Here is a 22,812-nt window from a genome sequence, read left to right on the forward strand (position 1 = left end):
ATTTACAATTGTGAAACATGCACTACATTGTAAATAACAGAGAGTGAGCTGCATCTCCACTAACGTCACAAGCTTAAACCTGTGTATTATTTGATTTATAAAATGGGTCGAAAACTAACAGCATTTTTCATGTACCTTTGTGGGTCAATACCAGTCAGCTACATGTAGCACTCGCTCAAAAGTCAAGATGTCCGAAGATGTTCGTCCCAAACATTTACGCACGTCGCACTCGGAAATCCTGCACATATACTGCGTATCTCGTAGAGTATACGTACGCCACATGTTATGCACAAGAAAGGCCGGCCGGCAGCCCGAACTAGAAGTTGTTTACAGGATTGACAGCGCGTATAGTAGCGCGCGACGCACTTCTAACAACTGATTGAGTGCGCACTGCTAGTGTAAACATTGTGACGTCAGTTACGCTTTCTCTGCAATGTCCCATAGGATAACACGCCGTGCATGTTAGCAAGAAAATAATGCACGCACACGTGACTCATTTCAGCGCTTCCAATTGGCTACATTCTTGAACCCATTTTATAATGTGCAATAACATGAACAGACCATTTGATGAGCAGAGTGCAATACCACTCAAGAATTGTGAAAAAATACAAACCAATCTTCAAGATATTAACCCGTCGAGGACAAGTCCCGAGTATACGTAGGTGTCTATGGGAAATGTGTGTTGTAGCAAAATCAAATCTTCCTCAACGGGTTAAGACTTCTCTTTTTTCATGATCATAGCATGACTGTGGTAGTAGTAGTATTTAAAATTATGCTGGGATTAGAGGTAGGTAGATAAGTAGAAATTTTGAAAAAAAGGGAAATTTTTTGAGCAAAAAGATTACTTCTCAGAGCTCAGAACTAATAACCGGGGGGCCAAAAGCTAAAAAAAGAGGTCGAGTTGCACTCTCTCTACAAACTAAGTAGACCATGCTTATTTTCAAGTTTTTATTGTAACAAACAACATTCCACTGGTCTACCTCAAAAAATTTGTTGCGAAAGCCTCCAAATCCAAGATGGCGTCCAAGATGGCCGCCATATTTACTGAATTTGTTATTTAAATGATAGAATTCGATAGAAACATCAGATTTCAACAAATGTGATGGCATATGAAAGAGAATAAAATTTTCTACAAGTTGATACCATTTTTGTGGGTTATTGTGATAACTGGATTGAGATTTTAAGGAAAAAAACACTCATTTTTGATATTTTTCTGAAAAAAGGATAATCATGAAAATGCTTGATTCAGCATAAATCAGAGAAAGACTGAAGAATTATCTTGAAACGTTTCAAGAATTTTGTTTGACATATAAGTAATATTTGGAGAAAATTAGGGGTCAGTACCATTTTCGGTTCAGGAGTTATAATGTCTCAAACTTGAAAACTCACTACGTAAAAATGGCCACTTTAGTTGTGACCAAGACCTTGTTGGTCGTAAAAAAGCCTGCGCGCGCCAAGACTACTACACGCACCACTGGCACTGGCGCTTGTAGCAGTGCCAGTGGTGCGTGTAGTAGTCTTGGCAAATGCAGACTTTTTGTTTGACAAACAAGGGTTTGTGCCTGCAAACTAACTTTTCATACCAAGTGGTAGCTCAGGTGATACTGATCGCTATTATTTCAAAGTAGATTGTTCTGAAGCAGATGAGATGAAGCCAAAAAAAAAAAAATCAAACAGAGGTACATGTAGTAGCTTGAAACTTGGCACCAATCTTGTTATAGATAGTTTAAGACAGAATTTAGATCAATCGCTCAAAAAAAAAAAATCAAGATGACAGCCATCAAAGTTCAAGTTCAAGTTCAAGTTCAAGTTTATTTAACCAATTCATTAAACATTTGACATTTTACAAAAGGATACAGCATTAAGAATAATGAATGGTTTGGGACCCCAAAAGAAGCAGAGCTTGTAAAAAAGGGGTCCCGGATAAACATATAAAACAAAGCAAAACATACTAAAGTTTTAAACATATTAACAAGAAGTGTAATAGTAACATATTTACATAGGACAGATGCAACACAAGCACACACACACACACACGCGCGCACACACACACATTCAATCACACAAACACGTGTCACTAAAACTCTCATGCACATACATATAATTTACATGAAATTGCAGAAAGATATACTTTCTATTTTACTATACTTTTAAATTCAGCTTCCCTGATCATTCTTGTTTTACAAATTTCCCTCAAGATAAATGCGACATGTACGTTTAAAGTTGGATAGTGATGAGGCTGACCTAATTCTCAATGGCAAATTATTCCATTCTCTAATACAAACATATACAAATGAATTTTGGGCAGTTTGAGTTCTTGCAAAGGGTTGATGAATGAGATTACTTTTACGCGTATTATAAGCATGAACGGTAGAATTTAACACAAACGCATCCTTCATGAAAGATTTCGGATCACCTTGTGTCTTAAACATAAAAATCAAGCAACTCAAGATAACTAATTTTTTTAAATGGCAAAATATGAAGTTGAATAAACAATGGCAAACTTGGACTTCTAAAGTTTGAATTCGTAATATACCTTACAGCTTTTTTCTGAAGAACAATCAACTTATCTATATGAGTCTTATAAGTATTTCCCCAAGCTACATTACAGTACATCAAATGAGGCATAACTATGGCACTATACAGAGTAATTAAGGTTTCTTTTGGTAAATAGAGACGTAACTTGGATATGATACCAACACTTATACGAGAAACTTTAGTACAGACGTAACTGACGTGGTCTTTCCACGATAAATATTCATCGACTATAACGCCTAGGAATCGTACATTTTGGCTTTGATCAATCTGGTTACCGCCTATAACAAGTGGAACAATGTCATTTTGGATTCTTTTCCCTCTTAATCTAAATACAACATATTGAGATTTGCTAGTATTCAATAATAGTTTATTACAACAAAACCATTCAAATATATTACCAATTTCATCATTTACAGAGTTGACATAGTGTATTGCGCCAAATTAAATGTATTATTTCGATTTTGACACAATTTTGTCTGTTGCGCTATCTTAAACCGTCTTAGGTTTTTATGGACACATTTTTAAAACCAGTGATATTCTACTCTCCGAAAAAGAAAAAACCAAATCGAGTGGAAGTTTTTACTTTTGATGTGAGGAGTGAATAACAGAAGACGGTGAGTTTAGAGTGAAATTGGAGTGACTTCTGAGTGAAAATGTTCATTTTCACTCATTTTAAAGTGACCTTAGGCAGGGCCCCACACTAACTTTTATTTTTGGTGGCCCAAAGGCAAATATCCGACCTTTTTCGGTGGCCCGATCAGGCCACCAAATTCTTCATTTCTGACATTTTTGGTGGCCCGACGTGCGTTTTTGGTGGCCCTGGGCCACCGGATCACCGTTAGTGTCGAGCCCTGCCTTAGGGATCACTCCTCACTCTTCGAGTGATCCCCGAGGTCACTCTAAAATGAATGAAAATGAACATTTTCACTCTCGAGAGATCCTTATATCCAATATGGGAAAACATCTACCAATGGCATAAGTTCAGATCAATTGTGACACTATAACCCACATGAAATCAGCCTAAAACAATGTAAGAAAAATCTGATAACAGTAAATACAGTTTCAGCATGCTTATTTGTAAATGCGAATATACAGCACGAATAATCAATTTGTACAATTTTATACGAACATTATACAGAAAAGTAATTTCGCACAACACATTTAAGAGCAAAGTTGAGAAATTGCCGCCATGTCGGATTTTTTTTTTTTTTGGGGGGGGGGGTTCGGATCAGAACGGCTTTCAAGGACATCTGCGGATCAGACATTATTACACATATACCATCATCATCCACGTTTCTACAACAGCAGAGTAACATACAAGTAAAAAAGCATATCTTTGATACAGTAGCATTTCTTCAAACACTGGAATGAGCTCCACCCCCCCCCCCCCCAAAAAAAAAGACCCTCAATATGGTTTACACTAGTACAATATCGTTCGGATGTATAGAAACATGTAGTAGACAGCAATATAAGAAGATTAAAAAAATATATCAAATTATAAGTTACAAGTTGAAATCTAACTTTCACGCAACACACTAAAGGTATTGTTAACCATTGGGAGAGATATCATATTCGATTTATATGTGCAGGTTAGTTGTATCACAAAACATTCTACCATGTAAAAAAAATTATAATAAAGCCTAAAACATACGGAGATAACACCATTTCTTTTCAAGAAACCATAACCATGATAACTGTTAACAATTCAGTATATAAAAAAAAAACATTCTTATCAGATCTATTTAGTATATCTAACAATATTTAGCATTAATTATACTGATTTAAGTTTGTACATTAGTTGTTCTATCCCTAACTCACAGTTTAGAACTAGTTTGAGGAATTAAGTAAAGCTGGGTTTTTGTTTTACGTGCACTAATGGTAAATAATGCCTTGAACGACAACCTCGATTAATTACCGCCATCTTGAATTTTGTGTGGATACTATTTTTATCGCTAAATATTACACATTGGAAAAATTTGTGCCAAATTCCAAGCTCCTATCTCTTTTTGGAAAATACTTTCTGTTCAATCTTATCTGCCTCAGAACAATCTACTATGATGAAATGATACAGTAATAGCGACCAGCGTCACCTATCACTTGGCATGAAAAGTTAGTTTGCAGGTACTTGCAAGTCACTAGACCATAACAATATTACATGTGACCATGTAAACACATTGTATGCAAAATTTATAATGCATGAATACAATTTTTTCAAGTTTTAAATGTTAACTAGCTTGTCAACAGTGTATGATATTGCCTATGATTCCAGAAATATGAATTATGTCTCAATCTCAGTAAATCTCAATCTCAATCGCAGGTTTCAAAATAATTCTTCAGTTGTTCTTTGATAAATATTAAATCATGCATTTTTGCATTCCTTCCTTTTTTCAAAACAATATAAAATATGTATCCCCCCCCCAAAAAAAAAAGAGAGAAGCAAACAAACCCCCCCCCCCCCCCCCCCAATTTATCACAATACACAGCTAAAGTGGTATCAACTTTTCGGAAGTTTTGCTCTCCTTCATTATGACATCAAATTTGTTGCAATCCAATGTCTCTATCAAATTTTATGTTTGAAAAATGGTGGCCCTATTGGACCGCATCTGTACTTTGGAGGTTTTTGCAACAAATCTACTGAGGTGTACTTACGGAACATTGCTTAGTATACTTAATATTATGTATGGTCTTGTTTATAGAGAGAGTGGAACTCGAGAAGTAAGCACAATCTCGTATTTGACCCTCTGTGACGTCTTTGGGAACAGATGCGTGCAAATATATATTATGTAAAATTGGATTTCAAGTTTTAGACACTATAACTCCTGAAACAAATACAATACTGACCCCTAATTTTCTCCAAATATTGATTATATTATGGGAAAGATGTTAATTTCTGCATGGTTTTCATAAACATATTTAATTTTTTTTTTTTTACTTTTTAGAGAAATATTCATGGTGCATTCTGAAAAATGTCTCCATAAAAACCTAAGATGGTTTGAAATACCATTAAAACGTTCAGAATATATAAAAAACATATAAATAGACAGCAAAACAGACAAAATTGTATCAAAATCGAAATGATACATTTACTTTGGCGCAATACACTATGTCAGCTTTGATGGCCTGCAATTTTGAATTTTTTGAGTGATTGATCCAAATTTTGTTTTAAACTTTCTATAGCAAGGTTAGTGTTTCAAGCTTCTATTTCTATTTGAAAGATATTTTTTGCTTCATCTCATCTGATTCAGAGCAATCTACTTTGAAATAATAGCGATCAGTATCACCTGAGCTACCACTTGGTATGAAAAGTTAGTTTGCAAGCACAAACCCTTGTTTGTCAAACAAAAAGTCTGCGTTTGCCAAGACTACTACACGCACCACTGGCACTGCTACAAGCGCCAGTGCCAGTGGTGCGTGTAGTAGTCTTGGCGCGCGCAGGCTTTTTTTACGACCAACAAGGTCTTGTCACAACTAAAGTGGCCATTTTTACATAGTGAGTTTTCAAGTTTGAGACATTATAACTCCTGAACCGAAAATGGTACTGACCCCTAATTTTCTCCAAATATTAATTATATGTCAAACAAAATTCTTGAAACGTTTCAAGATAATCCTTCAGTCTTTCTTTGATTTATGGTGAATCAAGCATTTTCATGATTTTCCTTTTTTCAGAAAAATATAAAAAAGGAGAGTTTTTTCCTTAAAATCTCAATCCAGTTATCACAATAACCCACAAAAATGGTATCAACTTGTAGAAAATTTTATTCTCTTTCATATGCCATCACATTTGTTGAAATCTGATGTTTCTATCGAATTCTATCATTTAAATAACAAATTCAGTAAATATGGCGGCCATCTTGGACGCCATCTTGGATTTGGAGGCTTTCGCAACAAATTTTTTGAGGTAGACCAGTGGAATGTTGTTTGTTACAATAAAAACTTGAAAATAAGCATGGTCTACTTAGTTTGTAGAGAGAGTGCAACTCACTCGTTAAGTAAGCGACTTTTTGGGGTTTGGCCCTCCGGTTATAATGTGAGTGAGAGAGGAAGCGGACTGAAGAGATAGAGAAAGAGAAAACCTTCTGACTGAGAGATCTGAAAAGAACTGTGAAGAAGAGAGCTGGCCATCCCTCAGTGTTTGAGGGTACTAGTAGCCTGCACTGTCTATCCTCAGAGAAATGTTGAGAACTCCAAATGCGAAGGGAAGCTTTGTGTTGATTGCGAAGCATGAGCTGATGTGACCAGTGAGAGAATTAGTTTTATAGTTCTTGGAAAAAGAGTGGTACAGTTGCAAAATCAGAGACAAGCTTCAGGAATGATCAGTGACAAATCTAAAATACTAGTATGCTTGCTTTCATACTCAAGGCTGCAAACAGAATGAAAGCTATATTCAGTCAATGCTCAGTGGTGGATCCAGGCAGAGGCCCTATCTTTATTTTTTTTTTGTTAAAACAAAAGAAAAAAAAAGGGGGGGGGGGGCGAGCACACCCCTTTAATTTTGTACAGGCACCTTCCCTTTACGGAATACCTGGATCCGCCCCTGCTGCTATATCTAATGTCACATTTAGTACATTTTCCACTACAGCTCCTATTAAGTATGCTGTTGGTGATCACACTATATATGGTTACATTTTGTATATCAAAGCTCACCTTGATAATGATGACTGGTGCACCATGCTGTTTCTCAAGAGTGTGCATTGGTTCACTTGTACCCTTCCCATCAAAGATGTGAATTTTACCAGTCTCTGCTTCAGAACTGAAACAAGAAGAAATGTGATCAAAAGTGATGTACTGACATGCATTACTAATGCAGATTCTTTGCAAACAAAACAAACAAACAAACAAACAAAAACAGCACTAAAATGAAGGTGATATTCCCATCACAAACATGGTGAAAACTCACATGCTCAGAAAATGGCTCAAATTTCGATGAGCAATCTTGCACTGCTATAAACTGGGCACAGTCTGCTTTAATAGCAAGAACTTCTTGACTCTGCAAAATAAAAATTTTTTGAAAGTCCTTAACACAAGTCCTGACTTATGAGAACAAAGACCTGACCAATCCATCCATGATTCACAAATTGTATCACACAATTTTTTTTTCCAGCTGGGGGCTTTTAATTTTGTTTGATGGGCACAGATTCAATTTTAAAGGACACAAGAAATGCAAGCAGAAAAAAAAAAGCCTCATGAATGCAAACTAAGAGTTAATCTATTCTTAATGTCTGCATAGCAACAAGTGCAAGTTGTACAAAGTAAAATATACATGCTATGATTAAAATAATATGCTTATAAGAAAAATGATTCCTGTGAATTGCTTTTTCATTCAGTATTGACCAATATCAAATACAAGGAGTGTTGCCCTTAACCATTTTTCCTTCATTTCAGCAGACATGATCAGTATCCATAATATGATAAAGTTCTTGATTTTTCCAAATGAGTTCACCAATAAAACTTGAATTCCCCCAAAAAGCTGTTGTTTTGCTTGTTTTATATTGATGAAACATACTCAGAAATTACTTACATCCCCTTTTTATACTCCAAAGGAAACACTGATACACAGTGCTTCAAGATAACAGCTGCATTTGTGACCAGCCAGTGGTGCGTTCAAGCTGCTCCCTAATATTTTCATACTCTTTATTTATTTCACACAATGTAAAAAATATGTTTGGAATTGTTGCGTGTGGATGTATGTGCATGTCTTTGTACAACAGTTGACTCCTGATGTAACAAAGTCCTGGGGACTAGCAGTTTTCTTTTGTTATATTGAAATTTCATTATTAATGAACAAATAAACAGTACAAGGCAAGTGCCAAATTGTGTCTCGCCCATTCGCGTACAAGAAATTAATATTTTTCTAACTCCCAGAAGTTCATTGACTCGTCACGACCTTTGACCTTGTGGTGACCTTCAACTCCCCAAGGGACATTTACCATCCAAGTTTGGTCACAAATGGACATAGGGATCAAAAGTTATGAGCCACAATCGAAACGCGCCATAAAAAATTAACATTGGGCCCTAAAAGTTTGTTGACCCCTGTCTGTGACCTTTGACCTTGTGATGACCTTCACCTCCCCAAGGGACATCTACCATCCAAGTTTGGTCACAAACGGACAATGGGATCAAAAGTTATGAGCCATAATCAAAATGTGCCATAAAAACTTAACATTGGGCCCTAAAAGATTGTTGACCCCTGTCTGTGACCTTTGACCTTGTGGTAACCTTCAACTTCCCAAGGGCCATCTACCATCTAAGTTTGGTCACAAACAGACAGATACATCAAAAGTTACGAGCCATAAACGAAACACGCCCTAAAAACTTAACATTGGGCCCTACAGTTCATTGACCTCTGCCTGTGACCTTTGACCTTGAGGTGCCCTTCATGTTTGGTAAAATGTGTAACTTTGTATAACCACTATTCCCTCCAAGTTTGATTGAAATTGAAATCCTCAGTAGAGAGTTATTCAAGTTTTTGTAGCGTTACGGACAGACAACGGACGGACAACGGACGGACAGACGCCGCAGGCGATCCCTTAGTCTCCCCACACCTCCAGTGGGCTCGACAAAAAACATAAAGTGGATAATATTGGGGCCTGATTTTACTCCAATGTAACTGAAATTTTGTTATTATGGAAGAGCACTTTAGATTGAGTACATCTTTGGAAATTCTTAGTCTAAAGGACCAGTGGTCATGTTGTTTTGCCTTGTTTTACTTTGAGAAGGTACAGAATCTTATTAAAAGCTTCTTACATGGCTAAGGCTGGGATGGCATCACCTGCCCTGTAGGTCCATTCACAGCGTCCAGGGACAAAACTGAGCTTCATCATGTTGATCATATCTAATCAACGGGAAAAAGAGAATGCCACAATGGAAAGAGTTGTCAGAGATTACGACCTGTCCAAGGACTCAGAGAAAATGAATGTAAAGAATCAACCAACTTCAATTTAATTTGATCAGATTTATTCACTTTCATATGTGTGTACAAATAATTAGGCATATTTTTGCACATCATACCTGGCATCCCTTCATGAATTTTGCAGTACAATGTTTGCAAATTAATATACTTGTAGACTACACATCATCCCACAAATATCATGGGAAAAGTTGGAATTAGTACAAAGTGGTGGCAAATCTCAAATATCAACTGTCACATTTTTTATTTTGTTAATTTTTCAAAAGTGTGCTCTTCCCGAATAAGACAACATGCAAATTTATCAACTCTGATCTTGACATAATTATACACTGTATGTATATGGCATGCATTTCCTTTCATATCTCTACTCTATGCTTGCAAATTTAATCTTGTGAGAAATTGGTGGAAAGTCCGGATTCACAATATTATGCGACTCACTAAATACCTATGCATACAGTTTTTTTTGGTACTTAATGCATCTAGTAGCATTCTTTCTTTGCCATTCAGTACAGATGCTTTAAAATGACCAATCACTGAGGATTACAAACTCATCCCCTCTTCCCTTTTGTATCATTTTAGTTTTCATGAGGGACTGTGCCTACATTGAGTGAGTTGCTAAAATTTGCATGAGGATTATATAGTCAAGAAGAGAGGTTGGCAGTAAAACTGTATGCACATATATGTAGTCCTCGTTTTGACTGTTGGTTGATGAAAGAAGATCCTAGAAAAGTTGGAGGATGGAAGTGACATCCGGGGAATGTAAAGAAGGAAAACACACTTTGTAGTGACAGTCAAAGGGCAGTGGGTACTTGAAATTGAGGTTGCACTATTAGCATGAGGACGGGAGAGTACAGTTGTATGATTACGATCACATAATCGTGTAGTAGCATGACAAATCAATGCTGCATGCACAGGCATGTAAAGGTTCAACAGTGTTTGTATGCAATATTTGGTGGATGCCTCTTGGCTTGATGAGACGCTTACATTTTATAAGCCAATACAAAGCCACTGCTGTACATTTCAACAATCCTTCAGGTAAATTACAAAATACTGTACACAATGCCCATCATCACTTCAACAAATTTTTCTTTGAGATAATCTACTGTGATGATTCCATTGCATTAGCGAGTAAACTCTTGAAGGACTACAGGCATAGAATCTGAAGTTTAAAGGGCTGGTACAGTCTTGGTTGAAATGGGTCTTCAGGTTCGCAACATTTTCTTTTTTTGTAATGATTTTTTTTTTCTTTTTAGATAATGAGAACCCTCTTATGAAATATGAAAGAGCATATAATTCTAGTGGAACTCAAAGTTTTTTGTTATGATGAAAATTGGTTTTGAAATGACTGAGATATCCATAACAAAGTGATCATAATAAAAGGTGGGACCCGCTTTTTATTTGGATCGCTTTGTTTTTATACTTTGTTTCTAGATATCTCAACCTTTTCAAAATCAATTTTCATCAAATAAACTTTGAATTCCTATTACAATTGTATACTCTTTGACATATCATCAAGAGGTTTTTATGTTTCTCGCAAAAGATTTAAAAGCTGAATCCTCATCTCGACCAATACTATACCATCCCTTTAATTTACTATAGCTCAGAGTGATTATGACTCTCATCCCTCTGATCTGTATCTATCATCTTCCTCATGGCCACAGCTGTACTCACCAAAGTTTGTCACATCAAATATTTTGGCTGATTTGTCATCTGATATTGTACACAAATATGCTCCATCACTGCTCACGGACAAGTCCTGAACTTTTCCTGCAAAAAGGAGATAAAAAAAAGATTGCTATAAATGAGATACCACAGCTACAATTTGTAGATCTATTCAAAGTGAACAGGATATATTTACTACATTCTATCATGGTAGCCTGACACCTTTTATTGATGTCCCTGTGTAATGATGACTGTTATATAAATGGCCACTAAGTACATGTATTCATGTGTAGACATGTTCCATGATACCTTGCTTATATTGCGCTGCATTTATGCAGTTTCTGCTTCAACTTGAATAGGGAGCATTCTTCCTTCATAGTTTGCTATGAACTTAAGCATGAAATAAAATAGATACGACTTTCCCCTTTATACTTGGCTGAAAAATAAGAAAATATCTCTTAATTGTATTCTATCTCCCCTACTTTCCCCCCCCCCCCCCAAACAAAGTTTGGTATCTTGTGCATATATGTCACATGGCATGAAATCAGAAATATGTAATGACAAGTTGCTGATATGAAATCAAGATTGCACTTTTAATATCTAGATCTCAACAATACCATGAAGATTATAGCAACTTCTGACTTGTGTAATGGGAATAGCTCAATAGAAATCAGTGAGTAATCTTGACCATGTGGACTCTCTCACTTTACATGTATCTATTAATAATAATAATAATTACTATTATTATCATTATCATTACTACTACTACTACTGCTATTACTATAGGTTGTACCCAGGTGTGCTCTGAAGTGTTTGACAAATTCGATTCCTCCTTCCTGCTTCTTCCAGAACTTGACGTGGCCATCGCAGCTGGCTGTGATTATGAACTCTGTCCTATTAGATGAGGAAATACACAAGCACAGAAGAACAAAGTGGACAAATGAATCAAGTTGTGATTTCATGTTGTAATTGTTTGCTCTGAAGTCATAGAGTAAAAACTAGAGGTATCAGAATGTTCTTCTCTCATTGATAATCTGATGTGTTAGCAGCAGCATCCAAGCAAATCTTTTCATGTCAGATAATTTTGTTGGGATAGAGCTGATGAAAAAATTGAAAAGAAAATGGAAGGTTACTGTATTTCACAAATGTTCATTATCTTTACATTTAATTTTCATTTCTTGCAATATGTACAGTATGTCAACAGCATTTTCTCTCTTTTGTTATTTTTTAACGGAAAAACAGCATGTACCTTATGCATCATCTTTACTTATCAATCGATTTATAAAGCTATTGAAGGACAATCTGCTGCTTTATACTCTTTTACTGATGGGAAAATGAAAGAGATATTGTATGTCACAGAAGAGACTTGTATGCAGACAAAAATATTGAGACATGAGTTTTCAGCTTTGTAAAGCAGAAACAGGAAGCCTTTTTCTTACTTGGTGGCTGCTACGTGTGTTATTACATCTCGATGCATGAAACTCTTTTCGTACAGTTCAGCAGATGGCATGTTGGCAAGGTACACATCCTCAAACTCCAAAACTGTGAAAAAACAGACAAGCAAACATATCATGACTTGTGAGACAATGAGAACAGAGACATAATTAGTTCTTTTCAAAAGGAAACCCAGTGATATCCTACCTTGGAGATGATATGCAGCACATTTGTGTGCCTGGAGAAACTGTTTCTGGAAGCTGTTAATGATGCAATTCAGTTGACTCATGATAAACAGTGAGACAAATACGAAGCATCTACATGTATGCTGCAAGTAGATTTATTAATCCTTATAGTCTAGAAGCAGAACATACTAAATACCAGAGTCTAACTAGATATTTCTAGGTCAAGTTGAAACTGTATTCTTAATCCCGTGCAAGGGAGTGAATAACATACTAAAAATCAGACATAGGTGTAGATCTACATACATGTACATCAACATTTCAAAATTCTACTCTACTAGTAGTACATAGTTGGACAGTTTGACTCAGAAAATAAGATTAAAAAAATTCAGAACGTAAAGTTAAAACAGAACAAACAGAAATGGAGAAGGCACATGTAACAGTTACACACTGGGCTGTGACGAGTATTGTCTAAATCATGGCACTTAAACAGTGATATTTCTGATCTAGTCTAGTAAATCGAGAGTGAGACTATTTAAATTTCAACAGACCTCCAATGTACCAAGTCTCACGTCCTGAGGCATCAACCTGGCCATCTCAAGCTCACTCACCCAGCAGACATTTTCTCACACCTGCAAGCTGATGTTGGCTACCTACACAGTACATGCCTATTTCATACAAATTACAGTAATTTACAGCTATTTAGATAAATTATCTGGAGGTCTATAATATAAAATTTTATCACATTCTATTCAACAAGTCATGTCAGTTCTACATTCTTTTTTTTCCTTTTTTTACATATCAAGACTCGCACTTATCCTTGAAGAAAACTTTTGGGAAAATGCTCAATGTCTTTCAGAAACACATACAAGGTACTTTCCATGTCACAAACAGATGAGAATTGCAAACCTTTATACTATAGACTCTACCGGTATGTAAGTAAAAAAGTACATTTAGCACCTAAATGGTAATGCTGTCAGCATATTCTAACATAGGCTGACACTATTTGCACAATAACCCAAATGAAAAACAAAAACAAAAATGCAACCTCCCTTCCATGGGAGGACAAGGACCCCCACCCCCATTCATTGCCATCGGTCGTGTACTGTCTCGAAGTACCTGGTAATTAAGCAGTCCCAGAGAAACCTGAAATGTTAATGCAGGGCTGCCAACTCTCACGCATTGAGCGTGAGACTCACGCAATTCAACCAATTTTGACTGTCTCACTCTGATAAACGAAATCTCACGCTAAACCCCCTAAATGGACTGTACATGACTACAAAAATAAATATATCTCTAAATTCTCTGATATTCCGAATATCGATATGCCCAAGCCCAAAATGTCGAGATTTTCCAACGCGGGTGTAAAGCTTAACCAATAATAATCGTTTTCGGTTCGCGCGCAAAGACGAGCTATTGGATTACGATTGGCTTCTACCTATACCACGTGAGCGTAGCGTGTACTTTTGGCAAATTACAGTACATATTGTATGGCTATGACGTGTGCTTTACATCGCTTTACATACACTGACAGTGTACGTAGTACGTACGTACGTACGTACGGCCGCACAGCAGGCCGCCAGGTGCTAGCCAGCGAGGTCGCTCCGCTCCCTCGATAGTGTCTCACGCCAAACTTTCACTCAAGGTTGGCAGTTAATGTATTAAAATTCACTTTATAGGGATAGTGACAGTGATGCAGTAGCCTACAGGGTACGTTCAGTAAATTTATTCTACTTCTAGCCGATTTCCTACTGCACTAGAAATCTACACAATTTCACAAGGCTAGATCTCTTTTTTAATTTTAATTTAGTTGAGAAACATCATTATCAAGTGTTTTTTGGGATAAAATTTACAGCTGAACGAACGATACATAACATAGTCAATAGAGTATATAGATCTACATCAAATGTGACAATTAAAACATTTTTGGGCACATTCTTGTAATCACTTCTCCCAATATGGTAAACAGGGGCAACAAAAGAGCTGCTAATTTTGAATCCCACTTCACGCCGCCGCCCTGGCCTACTAGGCTAGCTAGATCCGTGGTTTATGTAGCAGCAGCGGAGCTGGCTGCGGGCTAGCTTCGGCTAGCACTCTTCTTTGCGGGCAGTTCGGGGGCAGTTGAAGTAACAAGAGGGCCTCGAACTTACGCGGGCGGGTCGGTCGGTGAAACGTGAGGAAAACTTACACTTCTTTTTCTTGGGTTTAGAAGCTTCTGCAGGCATAGGTCCAATCCACTCTTCATCTTGTTCATCGTCTTCAACAGTACGTTTTCTGCTGTTCTCTGGAGAGTCACTGGAAGCCATATCTCTATCCAAAGTTTGTTCTCATAAAAGCAGACTCCGATGTTTCTCTTTCCTAGCTAGAGTAGACGCATGCATGTTTTTTTTTTTTCATGAATAGTCTAGTCTCAAAACTGATATGTGGATATGGATGTTATCCGAATAGATTTATGCACTAAAAATAATCACAATCGCTATATTCTGCGTATTCTATTTTAATTTCGAGTATTTCATTGTGTTATATCTCTTTTGTGCTTTTAAAATTAATTTAGTTGACTATATTATTTTTTTATGCTTTGTTTATTCATCCATAAGCCTGGTGCTTAGGCTAAAACTTGTAAATACAAATTGCAGCGGCGATTATCAAACATAATTTGCTGTCAGAAGAGTAGATTAAAAATCCACTAAAATCACATATCATCCAGCGTAAGATGTGTTTATTCAGGTGATGGATGGCTTCCGATGGGACATTTGTTGGATATGCAGGACATATTTTGCCAGTTTTGTGAGCATAAATTTGGTAATTTACGTGAATTTTGACTACTTCCATTGTCGACCCAGCGTCTCTGGTTCCAACAACCCCTCTGTCTGATATCTGTAGTATGTAGTTCGTAGGCTAGGCAGGGCTACTTGTAGGCACTATTGAAGAAGAAGTAAAACGTTACTGATTTCTCGTCTCGACTTTATCATTAATCAACAAAGACAGCAACAGAAGATGATGAGAAGCTGTGTCTACTCGGGGAGATGAGTCTCATCTCCCTGGTCCACTGTAAATTTACTACATGGCCTGGCCGGGGAGGTTGATAGCAAATGCATACTTTGTCATTTCTATTTTCAGGACTAGACTAGGTCTATTTAGTATTTCTGCTATCACTTCATTTGTTGAAACTGTGATTGAGCTGTACTTCCTTTTTTGAGTTTTTGATTGTTGTTGTTTTTTGAATGCATAAAACATGGGATAACATCACCAAAAAGAAAAAGATATACCGGTATACCGTATATATTATTGATAATGATTATGCTCATGACATCCTTTAGTACAGTATATTTGATATTGCTACAATTGTGTGCAAGTTGCTAGGATAGGAAATTTGAAATAAATGCTTGGAAAAAATTTCCTGTTCAAATGAGCAAGGAATTAGAATGATAATACACTTGGGGTTAGGATTTTATAGGGATTAATAGTTACAGTTTTGCCTTCAGGACCTGTAGCCAGTAATTTAACTAAATAATTTTTTCAAAGAAAGTAAATTAATCAAGTGTCATTGTGTTGCCCTTACAAAAGTATAGTGTACATGGCATAGTATTGTTATCTATTATCAAAGACCGTAGATGAACTTGTTGAAGTTCATTATTATTCATATTCATATGTTTACATGGCATATTACGTAACAAAAGACAGATACAGGAAGAGGGCTAGACTGCTTTTTGCCCTAGCAAGATGAAATAGCAGGGTTGCCAACACGGGAAACTAGTTGAGAGTGAGACTCCCATAGGCCAATGCTATAATTTAGGAGTCAAAATGAGTGAGATCAATAGAAATGCATGCAAATGAAATAAAGTTTTAGAGCGAGAAAGGACCAAAATGCGTGAGTCTCGTGCTCAATGCATGAGAGTTGGCAGCCCTGAAATTGTGAAAAGAAATTAATGAGAGATAAAGTCTAGAAGAGAATGAGCAGCATGTGCTTTGGTCGACTGTCATAATGAAATTCTTTTATTTTGATAACTGACTGCAGCTTTTCTCATTTGTTCATTTTACATTAAAGGTTGAAGGCAAATGGAAGGTAATGAAAATGCCCTGATGACATGTCCAGAGAGGAGACGAAGCCGTCGGTCCAGAGAATCCATCATGAAGCCCTTAACATGTGAAGCGGCGTCATGTGAGAATGGAGATGAAGACACAGTATCACCAGGACCGAGTTCTTCACTGGAGACCAGAGGGAAGGTGGGACGATCTTCCACCAGGAGGCGGTCGTCAAGCCAACAGATATGCCCCATCTGCGGGATCACGGTGAGATCTGGTGAACTGGAGCAACATTTGAAATACGAGGTGCAGCAGTTGGACCAAGTGGTTGCTAAGGGCAGGGTCGCTAGGGATGCCCAGGCTTCATACTCCCTGCAGAAGAGACGAGAGCAGGACAGGGAGAAGAGGAAAGCGCATGTGAGGAACAAACGGAGGAGAGCTGAGAGAGACAGTGATGATTCCTCCAGTGAAAGTGACTCAGACGGGGCAACGTGCCTTGACGGCAACCTATCATTGCTAGAGGTCAGAGGCAACAGGCAAGCACGGGAGAGGAGGAAGGAACTCTTACACAACCCTGCTGTGAAGCCTGAAACAATGCTCTGCCCTGTTTGTTTCTCTCCTCTTTTAGGTACATGTAAATGGAATACAGTGCACTCCTGTTATAGCGAACATGGTTATAACAAAATGTCGATTACAACAAAGTAAAAACTCAGCTCGCAACATTATCCGCTCTTTGCTTTTTATTTTTTATTTGTTCGTTCATAACAAAATTTCGATGTAACGAAAGAAAACTGCCGGTCCCGAGGACTTCGTTATAGCGGGAGTCCGCAGATTAGTGATAGTACTGGAAAAGTGGAAGTTTTTGTTTGAGTAATTTTTCACATTCGGCCTGGTAGGATGAATTTTCCGGAATGAAAACATAAAATATTGTTTCATATAACAAGCAAGAACATTCGCTTGCTGTTATTTTTTTGCACTAATTTCTGGTAAAGCAAAATGGAAGAAAAAAAGTTTCCACTTTTACAGTACTTCTCTCTCTCACTCTCTTGTGAATGGTTCCAGCTTTTTTATTATCTCTCCTTATTTATTAGATAAACAGATCATCTTTCCTCTACATTCGTGATTGAAGCATCTGAATTGACCCCCCCTCATTAATTTGAGCGAGAGAACATTAGATATTCAGGTACACCATTCTAAGTTACGTAATGTTTTGTAATGCATGTCAACCCAAAAACAGTTCAAATTCATGATATCGTGTGCAAATCCAATGAAATTGTGTTTTTTTTTTGATATAAATAAGATTATTTCAACACCATTGAAATTAATCATTCTAGTGTAGATAAGCCAAGTGCCTGCAACAAATTTTGGCAAAAAAACATAGAAAACAAAAGGTGGATAAAACAATAAAATACATAAGAAATTAACAAAACAATAGAAAACAAAAGAAAATTTTGATTGTGCTATTTTTTTACACGAAAATTGTTTGATGTGTCATTCTGACACAAAAATTTAGCAACAGTCTTCTTAATGGAGTTAAAGGTGAAAATATGATTTCATGCACAAATTTGCATAATTAATTTATTAAAAATAGAAAGCAATATTTTTCTATTGTATGACCATGTAATCTTGTAGTTCACATCCAGCTCTATCTTCAGGCAAAATTTCGCGGCGATCGCGCGATTGCGGCCGAGATCTGAAGGGGGGGTCAAATTGACCCCCCCTCAGTAGTCTCAAATAGCCCAGTTAGAATAGGGTTAATGAGGAAGAACATTAGATATTCAGGAAATAAAAAAAAAATTGATCTCTTGAAAGTGTTTTTTGGCACCATCTTCAAGTTGACATCTAGGGAATAAAGTAAAAAGTAACAGTACACAATGTTTTGGTTATAAATGCTCTAGATCTGCAGAAGAAAAAAAAAAACTCCCAAAGTTGTGTAAGCAATTGTAGTCATCATCAGGATTGATAACGAAGTTGGAATACAGGACTTACATCTGCAAGAATGGTGTGTTTTGTGATGATCACTTTATCTGCCTGTCTATAGGCAAGAAATGTGAATAAAAACTTCCAAAGCACTTCATTACGCTATATCATGGCGCAATAGAATGAAGGTCAGGGGTTGAAGTTTACAGTCCGAGTCAACTTTTGCATACTTTAGAAGAATGTATTATGTTGAAGAAAAGGCTGCCATCTCAAGCTCTTGGTCACACCCAAAACCTCTTCATTAAATGAACACAGGATCGGAAGTGGAGCGAAATCGCCATGTTGAGAACTGTCTGAGCACCTATCCCGTTGCGTCGACGTCGGGAGCCAATAGTGGGACTGGAGACCCAGTAGATGTGGAGGGAGATGGGGCGGGGCCATATCAGCAGATCTCCTCTGGAGGACCACGATGATGAGAGAGGAGGAGAGCCTGGAGGGTGTCGAGACATACGAGTGGGCGGGGCAAACCAGGATAAGACCTGTTAGTTTAGTGAGAGGTGGTTACCAAGGTAACATGTGATTGATAATTCTCTGCTCTTTCTCTGCATAAATCACTGGCCAACAAAATCCTACTTACAAATTCCAGTTTGTCCACGTTAAATGTCATGTGGGACTTTGACTGTTGAAACACATTTAATCTTATGTGTTGATGAAGACTTTGTTAGAATGTATCAGGGTAAGAATATATGTTTTTTACAATGCATACCATAAGTACAATCTATTTCTTTTACTCCACCTTCAAAAAATCATGAAATAAAAATGTGATCATCAGTTTGAGTACCAAGGTATCTGTGCATTTTTTTTTGCCTGAAACATACTACCTGGCACATATGTTGAGATGCTTTATGTGTTTGTTGTTGATTTTTTTTTTTCAGGGATGGGCTACCATACTGTCTCCACCAAGCCAGAGTCTAATCCAGACGGTGACGATGATGACCTCGATGTCGATGGAGATGAGACGGAAGAATTTGGTCCTCAGCAGTACTCAGAGGAAGACGTCCTTGCCAGATCATCGTCAAGAACATCGATGGACACAGGCGATGTTGGCTACGAAGATCACGTCAACGACAACCTTCTTATCGAGGGTTGCCTTGGAAACGGCACCACTGCAGATAATGGGGATGAGACTGAACCTGAACTGGAAGGGAGCAAGTCGTCTGCTCGGCTGGTTGGTCTGCCCAGCAGCGGAGTACAGATGGTGATTGAGAGTTTGAAAGCCAGAGTAGAGGAACTAGAGGCTGAGGTTGGTGAGGGGGGCAAGAACCGTGTGACCTGTCAAATCTGCATGGGGGCCTACACAAGACCTTTAGTATCCATCCAGTGCTGGCATGTACATTGTGAGGAATGTTGGCTGGCTACACTGGTAAGTCTCATTTCAGTTTCAGTTTTAGTTTATTCATTGTAGAAAATATATTAGATCACAAAGAAACATGAAACTACAAATATACATGTGAATGGGGATCAACAGAAAGATCTTAAGGAGGTACAAAATCTGTCATGTTAAAGACATAAAACACAAACACAAAAATGACAAGCATAGAGAGTGTGTAACATTGATAAAAGTTACATTTATGCACAATCAGTAACGGGAAGAAAAGAACTCATTTAGATGAACTTTATTATGTGCTTTTGAAACCATTAAGAAACAGAATATTTTGAAGAAAGGGTGGTAAGTTATTTCATTTATATCTGGAAGAGGAAATAGATGCACCTATAGACTTTTTAATGTGATTTAAATTCATTTGATTTTTCCACATCCAAATGATACAAAATTATTACAAAGTAAATATCGTTGTCATCCCGAGAAAGATACGAGTGGCAATTTATGTGCAAGTTTAGCAGTAATCTTTGACAAGTTATTGAGTGGCAGATTTATCTGACATATCAAAGCTCCATGATGGGTTTGAGCATGGTAATGAAGTGATTGATTTTATAATCCAGGACTCTTTAGTTGGAGAGTTAATCTGCTTGTTATAATATACAGTATGTCCCCCAAAAAATTACAATCAGATTTTTGCATTGATAAACTCAATATGATTAAATTGTCTAAATGCTACTTCAGGGTCTTAAAATATAACATTTTAGCTCAATTTTTCAGAAAACCCCATTCAATTTGGTTAAGCAGTCACAGAGAAATGTGGATCGTTGTAAAGTATGTCACGAGTCTGATTCTTCCAAGTTTAGCACTTTGATGCTCTTGTGTGTGAAAACAATAGACAGAACTTGGAGGGAAGAGATTCCTGACATCCTCTACAAAATTCATCATTTCTCCTTGACCACTGAGGCAAATCGAATGGAGTTTTCTTTAAAATGTGGGTAATGAGTTATAGTTTCATACCCTGAATTTGTGTTTAGATTGATTCACTATTTCTAAAGATATCATTGCAGAGGGTCCCGTTGTAATTTTTGTCGAGCCCACGGGAGGTGAGGGGAGACTAAGGGATCGCCTGCGGCGTCTGTCCGTCCGTCATCCGTCCGTCCGTCGTCTGTCCGTAACGCTATAAAAACTTGAATAACTCTGTACTCTGGGTTTCAATTTGAATCAAACTTGGAGGGAAGAGTGGTCATACAAAGTTTTACCTTTCACCAAGTATGAAGGTCACCTCAAGGTTAAAGGTCACAGGCAGGGGTCAATGAACTTTTAGGGCCCAATGTTAAGTTTTGAGGGCGCGTTTTGATTATGGGCCTTAACTTTTGATCCGTAAGTGTATTTGTGACCAAACTTGGATGGTAGATGTACCTTGGGGAGTTGATGGTCACCACAAGGTCAAAGGTCACAGGCAGGGGTCAATGAACTTTTAGGGCCCAATGTACTGTGCATTTAATTATGACTCCTAACTTTTGATCCGTAGGTCCATTTGTGAACAACAAAAAAAAAGGTGTTGTACGTTTGTGGGCGAGACACATTACGGCACTTGCCTTGTTTTTTTGTTTTTTTTTTTTGGGGGGGGGGACATACGGTATAGTATATTCAACTTTCATGAAACATTACAAAGTGAACAAATTGAGAATTGCCCATGAGTTGGATACCTGACCTTCAAACAAGTTGCAGTGTTTCATTCTTTCCGTATGTGTCAACTTTTCTTACCATGCAGGCCTGTAAAAAGCTGTGCCCTCAATGTCAGATGATTACAGCGCCTTTTCAGCTCAGACGTCTCTACTTATGACAGGAAAAGGGCAATATTGCAAACAACTTCACTTCGTGTTGCAGATGTGTGCATTCAAGGACTGCTATTCAGCTATTATTGTTGGATTACTTCTTCTTCTTTTTTCACACACCAGGGGTGCCTGGGGCATTATGGTTTTGGTAATCCCATATGTCAAATTTTTCAGGTGTCTGTCCATTTGTTGGGATGTCTTTATATGAGGCTTTGGGTTTTACATTTTCCCATTGCAGTCATTTGATGACTCACGAATACAAATCAGGTTGTGGCATTGGGATTAAGTATCACAGAGCAGTTTATAACTAAACAGACTTGTACAGATCAGCATGATATTTCAGAAATTTGTCCTTCATAAACAGTCTTTAAGATTTCAGTCATAGTAGGTAATCAAGGTGCCTTGGTTAAAGTGAGATTGATATGTGAAGGCAAATCATTCAATATCTTGCCATTAGCTGTTGCAACAACTCTCTTAGATTTTTTATTCATAATGAAGCCTGTTAATGTGTCGAGATGCTCATATTTTGCTGATAATTACAGAGCTGTCAAATATTCCTGATTCTGCAGGAGGCTACCTAGAAATCACATTCTATCTTATCATGCCCTCACAAGAAAATATATCCCAAATGTCTTCCTCGTACAAAGCTGCCCAGTCTCCCTGATTCTGCAGGAGTCTCCCCGAAAATGTCAAAATCTGTTCAAGTCTGAATATTAAAATCTCCCTGATTTGGAAATTATTTGCTCATTGAAATGCATGAAACACACAGATATCTCCCTGATTGCTGTGTGGAATCTCCCTGATTGGATGTGGGAATGTTGGCAGACCTGCATACAGGTAATGACTACCTGTGTACAAAGTACACATAATAAAAGTATGTGAAAATTATTCACACTTGGTATTCAGAGAAGTACAAAGTATGTT

The 22,812-nt window shown here is 37.4% G+C and overlaps 1 protein-coding gene and 1 pseudogene across 1 annotated transcript in view; one reads left to right on the forward strand and one right to left on the reverse strand.

Moving 5' to 3' along the window:
- The window catches only part of LOC139741180 (peptidylprolyl isomerase domain and WD repeat-containing protein 1-like), an 84,775-nt gene extending 69,715 nt beyond the window's left edge, over window positions 1-15,060 (reverse strand). The window contains exons 1-6 of the mRNA XM_071651776.1: window positions 14,912-15,060; window positions 12,547-12,649; window positions 11,901-12,001; window positions 11,117-11,212; window positions 9,283-9,370; window positions 7,183-7,288 (exon numbers count right to left, since the gene is read on the reverse strand). Of these exons, the coding sequence (XP_071507877.1) occupies window positions 7,183-7,288; window positions 9,283-9,370; window positions 11,117-11,212; window positions 11,901-12,001; window positions 12,547-12,649; window positions 14,912-15,029 (612 nt within the window). The 5' untranslated portion in view covers window positions 15,030-15,060. The remainder of the gene's footprint in view (window positions 1-7,182; window positions 7,289-9,282; window positions 9,371-11,116; window positions 11,213-11,900; window positions 12,002-12,546; window positions 12,650-14,911) is intronic.
- Window positions 15,061-15,366: 306 nt separating this feature from the next.
- On the forward strand, window positions 15,367-22,510 carry LOC139741192 (uncharacterized; annotated as a pseudogene).
- Window positions 22,511-22,812: the final 302 nt, after the last annotated feature.

Source organism: Diadema antillarum, unplaced genomic scaffold (genome assembly GCF_040938485.1).
Source record: "Diadema antillarum isolate AM-2024a unplaced genomic scaffold, OU_Dant_1.0 scf00000031, whole genome shotgun sequence".
Classification (NCBI taxonomy): domain Eukaryota; kingdom Metazoa; phylum Echinodermata; class Echinoidea; order Diadematoida; family Diadematidae; genus Diadema; species Diadema antillarum.